The 7718-nt window shown below is 43.9% G+C and overlaps 1 protein-coding gene across 1 annotated transcript; it reads left to right on the top strand.

Annotated features, from left to right (window-relative positions):
* Positions 1–1013: 1013 nt before the first annotated feature.
* LOC119455237 (uncharacterized) lies at positions 1014–6861 on the top strand. The gene is made up of 4 exons (XM_037716643.2): positions 1014–1127; positions 2094–2261; positions 6204–6302; positions 6731–6861. The coding sequence occupies exons 2-4, from the start codon at positions 2103–2105 to the stop codon at positions 6809–6811; spliced, it is 339 nt and encodes a 112-aa protein (XP_037572571.2). The 5' UTR covers positions 1014–1127; positions 2094–2102; the 3' UTR covers positions 6812–6861.
* The last annotated feature ends 857 nt before the right edge of the window (positions 6862–7718 follow it).

Genomic DNA, 7718 nt, shown 5'->3' with positions numbered 1-7718 from the left:
GGTGTTTGCAGGATGACTATCTTAGCTAGGCCTATCTCAGTCATATATGCACCGCACGCTGTCCACCCGTGCCTCTTACTGACGGCAGCGCTGTTCATTCGTTTAACCCGTGACGTACGTACGAGCAACAATGTTTACGCTATAGAAACGATCTTCTGTGCAGTTGGCGAATGTAGATGCAAGCACTATATGCGCCGTACCATTGAGTCGCTTGTATACGTTACCTATATCAGAATCCATGTATAGATTAAGAATATAGTATACAATGATTATATGAACCAACTGTTCCCAAAAGTCGTCATTGCTTTGCTATCGGCCGGTCTTGATGCCACCCTTTGCGATTGAAACATGGGCTCAGGGTCTCACGAAAAATGAACATGTAACTTGGCCCACATCGTCGTGTACCTTGTGCCAGCTGGGCGGTTCACGCATTTTATATCAATGCTACGCTGTACTGAAGCATGCTAATGCTGCGGTGTTAGTCCTGCTCTTTCTTTCTTTCTTTCTTTCTTTCTTTCTTTCTTTCTTTCTTTCTTTCTTTCTTTCTTTCTTTCTTTCTTTCTTTCTTTCCTTCTTTCTTTCTTTCTTTCTTTCTTTCTTTCTTTCTTGCTTTCTTTCTTTCTTTCTTTCTTTCTCTCTTTCTTTCTTTCTTTCTTTCTTTGAGAAACGAAACCTATGTAGAACTCAGAAATACTGGTGAGATTTCTACACGTTCCCATATAAACACAGCTAGGTCGATTCTCGAGCACGTTCTGTCAAGAACATCATACTATAAAAAAAAAGGCACTGCCTTGAGGCACTTCATTCGCTGTTAAGATTATTTAATCTCTAATCAAATTGGCATACAATTATTTGTACTGTTGGTAACAGCTGTGAGACACACATGCAGTAATACGTATTAACTATCTGTAACCCACTAACGTTAAATTCTAGACCAATACGAATATATTTAACTGAAAATAAAAAGTTGGCAGCCACCTAAATTTCCTTTCGTAAACTTACCTGCCCCTCATAGAAGTCGTTAGGTTAATCAATGCCTCGAATTATGCTTTTGTTTTTCAGCCGTCGGAGACGCCATCAAGACTTACTTCGACAGCTGGCACGGATTTTTCAACATAACAGAAACGGTACGCTCGATCGAGTTTTTGTAATGAGCAAGAATCGCCCGCAGCACACGCTGTATAGCCGTAATATTACCACCAATAATAACGAAAGAAGCTGGGATTCCTTATATCGCAATCTTTCAATTCTTCACAAATGTTATCAATATAAGTTTTCAGTGTTCTGATGTATGGGAAAATCATGTTTAGTTTATTTAACGCTTTTAAAAATAACCAGTGCGCTCGAGACCATATTCCAAGCTTTTCGCGCCACAAGAGCGCAGAATGAGAGTAACAACACAAATACATTTGTTCTACATTCGGTGAATACCGTGCTTTTTGAGAGCACGTTAAAGAACCCCAGTTGGTCTAAGTTCATCTTTAGCTCTTGTACACTGTAGAGCGTCTCTCAAGGGACGTGAGTTGCATCCTTACCTCTCAGCCAGCAGATTAAACGGGAGGGAAGGAAGAGGGGAGGCGTAAAGGACCGAATAATAATCCAGCACTATATACGTACACGGATATACTAATTGACATTAAGAGAAAAAAAATGGAGCTGGGCAGGCCATGTAATGCGTAGAATGTATAACCGGTGGACAATTAGAGTTACAGAATGGATACAAAGAGAAGGGAAGCGAGTCGAGGACTGCAGAAAACCAGGTTAGGTGATGAAGTTAGGAAATTTGCAGGCACAAGTTGGAATCAGCTAGCGCAAGACAGGGGTAATTGGAGATCGCATGGAGAGGCCTTGGTCCTGCAGTGGACATAACTATAGGCTGATGATGGTGACGACGACGACGACGACGACGATGATGATGATGATGGTGATGATGGTGATATACGTATAAGGTGAGCTTTGAGGGCTTTGTTTTATTACACTGGCATGTGCTCGTGCTGGTGCAAGTCTATAGCAGAGGTACCCGCTGAGCAAAACCTTGCCTGCGGAAAGCAGGGTGCAGGCGGCACATATGTGACAGTGGGTGGCTGTCGCAGGCGGGCGACATGCTGCTGTTCTTGTTCCTGTACATGGGCAGCCTGGAGACGGACTCGCAGAAGTGCCTGATGAACATGTGCATGGGCTACGGCGTCAACGGGTTGCTCTTCGTGGTCGCCTCGGTGCTCTCGACACCCACCGCCGGGACGCTGCCGTACATCTTCTACGTGAGCACTCCCAACAGATTCTCACTGGCAGCAACTCTTTGATGGAACAGGTGGCTCGGGGCAATGATTCGAGGGGGTTAAGGCTTGCGTTGGGGCTAGTTGGAAAGACATGTTTAGAAAACAGCGCTACTGAAGTTAAGACACATACGCAACGCCAACACTAGCACGTTGTGGAGAAGTGCTTCATCGTCTGTGCTCGTGTTCACGTTGTGTGTGTGTGTCTTCAACTTCGGCAGCACTGTTTTCTAATTATGATACGAGGGGGCGCTTCCTGCCACGCAGAGAGCGCCCCCTCGTACGCGTAGGCGTACTAATTAGGCGAGGTCTGAAGTGGCGAAGGGTAAACGAGACATGTAAAGAGCATTTATGGATTAGTGGTACATGGCAAGGTAAAAAGACGTGGCTGGGGGTAGCTTACCTATGGACAGGTAGTGATAGCAGGGAAAAAAATAAGGAATTGGTCGATTGCTATAGAAGCGATATTAATGAGTTCAGTAACTCGGGCCAGGTGATATTAGTGGGAGATATGAACGCGCACATGGACGATTTAGACGGATATACTGATTACAACGGCTCTCTAGTGCTGAATTTGTGTGATGAACAGAACCTTATAGTAGTTAACAGGGAGAATAAGTGTCATGGACAGGTAACGTGGCAATGCGGAAACAGGCAGTCATGTATCGACTACGCCTTAGTCTCAGAAATGGTCTACGAACAACTGGAACAAATGATAATAGACGAAAATAGAAAAAATAGCCTGGGAAGCGATCATAGACGTTTAGCATTAACGTTTGGGAGAGATACCAGCGCAGAACATGAACCAATAGCCTCAGAGTTTTTAAAAATGAATGACGAGCAAATAACAGAGATCGCAAACAACATAGAGAAGAAAATTGAGGCTTTTCCTACAGCAGTCTGGGAATATAAGGAACTGGTGGAGGTTATGCAGCATGAAATAAGGCGGACACGGCAATACAATTGTTGGATTGGAAAGAGGAAACCACGTAAGTGGTGGAACAAGGAAATTAAACAAGCTATAGAAGAGCGTAAAGAGGCATCTAGGGTTCATCGAGAAGCCAAAAAGTTGGGATTACAAGAAGAAGAGGTGCTCCTTAGATGGAATACATACAGAGAAAAGAAAAGGGTTGCGAGTGAGCTCGTGCAAGAGAAAATTAAATGCGCAAGTGAACGTTGGGTGCATAACATTCACAAAAGAGACAAAGGCGCCCCAAAAAGATTCTGGAACCATATAAAAGCACTCGGAGCTCCAACTAGAAACTCGCAAACGGCTATAAGGGATGAAGACGGTAACATCTATGAAGGCGATGATGCGCTGCGGTGCATCACAGACGTTATCAGGCATAACTTCGGTACGAGAAAAAGTGTAGTTCAGACAACAGATCCAGCAACAACAGAGAGGCTTGAGAGATCAAAATTCAGCATAGAAAGCTTCTATTGGAAAAAGGCAGCAGAAAATGTCCCTAACAACACGGCAGCAGGACCCGATGAAATCCCAATACAGCTAATCAAAAACCTCGGTCCAAAAAGCAAGGCACTGCTGACTAATGCCATAGAGCAAGTGATTAGAACAAAGAATATTCCCGTTGGATGGCGTGAAAGCAAGATGAATCTCATCTACAAAGGCAAAGGAGATAAGGATAAGACGAGCTCGTACAGGCCAGTTACAGTAACGTCGGTGATATATAGAATGGCAATGCAAGCCATAAAATTAGAACTGTCGAAGTGGGTGGAGGAAAACGGTGTATTGGGGGAACTACAGAATGGGTTCAGGCCAGGCAGACGCTTAGAAGACAATATGTTTGTACTAACTCAGTGCATAGAGATTTCAGTAGCTGAGAAAAGACCTTTATGGGTAGCATTTCTAGATATTAAAGGAGCTTATGACAACGTAGACAGGGAATTGTTGTGGGATATTCTTCAATACGAAGGCATAGATGACGATTTCGTGGAGCTGCTGAGGGAGATATATCGAGACAACCAAGTACAAGTGGCATGGGAAGGCCGAAAAGGAAATGAAATGGTGGGAATTCACCAAGGATTGAAGCAAGGATGCCCTCTGTCACCATTGTTGTTCACGCTTTACGTCAAGGGCATAGAAAGACGACTGGAAAACAGCGAATTAGGTTTTGATTTATCCTACATGCGTAATGGACAAATGGTGCAACAGAAGGTCCCTGGATTGATGTACGCAGACGACATTGTGCTACTAGCGGACAATAAAAAAGATTTACAGATACTTGCGAATATCTGTGGGAACGCAGCGACAAATCTAGGCCTTAAGTTTAGCACAGAGAAATCAGGGATTATGATCTTTAATGAACACACGAGTAACTTCGTGGTGTCAATTCAACAGCAAGTAATGCCCATAGTGAAGCAATATAAGTACCTCGGCGTACACATAAACGAAGGAAAGAATTACTCAAGCAACCACCAAGATAATCTGAAAATAAAGGGGAAGCGGAATGCAGCATTAATGAAACACAGAGCACTGTGGGGCCACAATAAGTATGAGGTGGTGCGTGGAATCTGGAAACGAGTAATGGTGCCAGCGCTAACATTCGCAAATGCCATTATATGCTTAAAATCGGATATATTGGCGGGTTTAGAAGTTAACCAAAGATCAGTAGGCCGGTTGGCTTTGGGAGCACACGGTAATACGACAAATGAGGCAGTGCATGGAGACATGGGTTGGGCCTCTTTTGAAGTCAGAGAAGCACAAAGCAAAATTAGTTTTGAAGAAAGGCTCAGGAACATGGATGAAAATAAATGGGCGGCTAAAGTGCACAAGTATCTCTACATGAAAAGCGTGGACACAGAATGGAGGAAGAGGTCAAGGAAGTTGGCAATCAAGTACAGGATAATCGAAACTGTAAATAGACAACCAGGGGTCATCAGAAAGAAAGTGAGAGAAATAGAGACCGTGAATTGGATGCAAAGAATGGAAACGAAAAGGACAATGGAGATTTACAAGAATGAGAAGAAAGAAATTAGAAGGGAAAATCTGTACGATAACACAAAGGGCAGTGCCTTGCTATTTGAGGCTCGAGCCGGTTGCCTAAGGACGAAAACATATCGGAACAAATATTCGGAACTAGATGAGACATGTGTATGCTGCAGTAAAGATCCAGAGACCACTCAGCACATCCTAATGGAATGCGACGGGATCCACCCAGCGAGAACCGTAGGTAACGTGCAACTCCCAGAAGCGCTTGGGTTTAAAGTGGAAGGAAACATAAACAGATCAGCCGTAGAGATCAGCAAGAGACGATTAGAGTACTGGTGGAAAAAAAGCAGGGAAAAGATGGATACGACCTGATCTCTTAAAATCATAGGCAGCGGTACAAGCTAAATTTTTGAAAAAGGTATACAAAAATGCGAGATAAAGAACATGTGTAGTATACCTGATTAAATCAAGCAGGCTAGGTGACTATTTGTCGCCACCCCGTTTCAAAGGGGATGCCAATAAATCATCATCAATCATCATCATCAAGAGCAGGCTAGGTTACTGTTTGTCACCACCCAGTTTCAAAGGGGATGTTAATAATAATAATAATAATAATAATAATAATAATAATAATAATAATAATAATAATAATAATAATAATAATAATAATAATAATAATAATAATAATAATAATCAGGTTAGTTCTGGCCAGTCCTTGGAACTGCCTCCGATATCTTGTTTACAGTCATTTAGGCTTGCCTTTGGAGATGGGAGGGCCCATCTTATGGCTGTGCCAAACGACGCACGCCACGGAAAAAAAAACGAAAAAAAAAAAGAGAGCGTCACGTTTTCTGCAGCTGGCATTGGAACATCCCCCATTAGTAATAAATGAGGAAGAGGAAAATGAATTGCAGACAAGACGTGTTGGCTTTCGGGCTCGAGGCTGAGTCGGCGGCGCTCATGTGTCCCCTTCGCAGTACCACCTGTTCCAGTGGACGGCCATGCTGGCGCTCATCATATGCGGCGTGAAGATAATAGCCGACAAGCAAGGAGGTGGCGGAGCGACCATGCAGGCGGTGGGTGCTTTTGTGATGTGTGGAGTGCGCGACACGGTGCGGTGGATCTTCGTTACGGTGTGCGGATCTTCGTTAGACTGTTTGCGGATCTTCGTTAGATTCTGTGGCACAACTATTCTATATGCGAAAAAATACCCGTTCGTAATTATAAAGGCTGACCATTGTCGCCGGAGTAGCGCAAAATGTATGGAAAAGGGAGTCAGACGTACGGACGCTTACGCACGTAGGTCACTACGAACGGGCTGTTAACTTGTGTACAGCTATGCAGAGAGGAATACGGTGCTGCGTCTTCGTGCTGTCTTTTATGTACCCCTGACGTGCGCTTGAATCTTAAACAGCATGTGCATGTCCTCGTACGACTCCCTCCTTTTCGCACTGAATGACCAGTGTTCGTAGCGAATGCATTGGCCCCTGTTCCCTGCTCGCAGGTAGTGGCCATCCTGTGCGGATCCATCCACGCGGCACACAGCGGCTACATTGTGTACCGGCAGTACATCAAGGAGTCGTAGCACCGGCGAATAAACGAGGCGCTCGCATGTTCGCTTCAGAGGACCGCTTTGGTCACAGCCATTCTTTATTCCTCATGTTTGTATGCGTGATTTTAAACGGAACCGTCCTTTTTTTTTTTTTTTTGCTCTTCTCTAATACCCTTGTTTCTCGGTCTGATGGGAACGTCGATGTTTTATTCGTGCATGCGTTTTCACTAACCCCTCCATTCTCGTGCGTGGGACAACTTGTGTCTTCTTGCCTTTGCAAAATAAATGCTTGTAATTTGTCAGAACATCTTATTACACCTCTGCTTACGCGTAATGAGGCGCAATAAAGTGTGGTCTGAAAGCTATTGCAAACTGTTTTGCAGGTGAACTTGCTAAATTAGTCAGGAAGGAATCGCGTAACAACACTGCTACCTGACGGTGTGGCTTGCTTTCTCAAAGTGGTCGTGGGCTTTGCTGTTTGGAAATCCTAAAGGTACATAAGCTGCCTGCAAATAAGTTTAAGCCCTGAGCGATATTCACGATGCTGCAGTGCTGAAACAATCCAAATGTGAACCAATAATCTTGCGTTTCCAGTGCCCTTCATGCAGAAGAAATTTATATTTTCGGAATTCGTATGCATAATAATTGTGCGATAAAGTGAAAAAAAAAATGGAATTATTTGGCTGCATATAGCAAGGTTTAACCAAAGTGGTAGACGTATGACGCATGCGCATTGAAGGAAACGAGATAAGGAAGAGACGACGGCGAAAGAGAGAAAGGGACATGAATATGAGAAGTGGGATCTACGCAGATATGAATGAGGATACCACGGACATTGCTGGACGAACAGAGTCCGCCGCTTTAGGTGAGTGTCACGGCTTTGTAATTAAAAAATGTCACGATCCAAAATACGTTCTATGCAGCTGTCGCTCTGAGAGAA

This window comes from Dermacentor silvarum, chromosome 6 (assembly GCF_013339745.2).
Source record: "Dermacentor silvarum isolate Dsil-2018 chromosome 6, BIME_Dsil_1.4, whole genome shotgun sequence".
Taxonomy (NCBI): domain Eukaryota; kingdom Metazoa; phylum Arthropoda; class Arachnida; order Ixodida; family Ixodidae; genus Dermacentor; species Dermacentor silvarum.
Note: the sequence above shows the minus strand (reverse complement) of the source record. Positions and strands in the feature narration are given on the sequence as shown.

Coding starts and splice junctions, on each gene's coding strand:
- LOC119455237 (XM_037716643.2), top strand. CDS start 2,103: ATGCTGCTGTTCTTGTTCCTGTACATGGGCAGCCTGGAGACGGACTCG. Junction 2,262..6,203: donor CGCTGCCGTACATCTTCTAC/GTGAGCACTCCC, acceptor TCCCCTTCGCAG/TACCACCTGTTCCAGTGGAC. Junction 6,303..6,730: donor GCGGAGCGACCATGCAGGCG/GTGGGTGCTTTT, acceptor CCCTGCTCGCAG/GTAGTGGCCATCCTGTGCGG.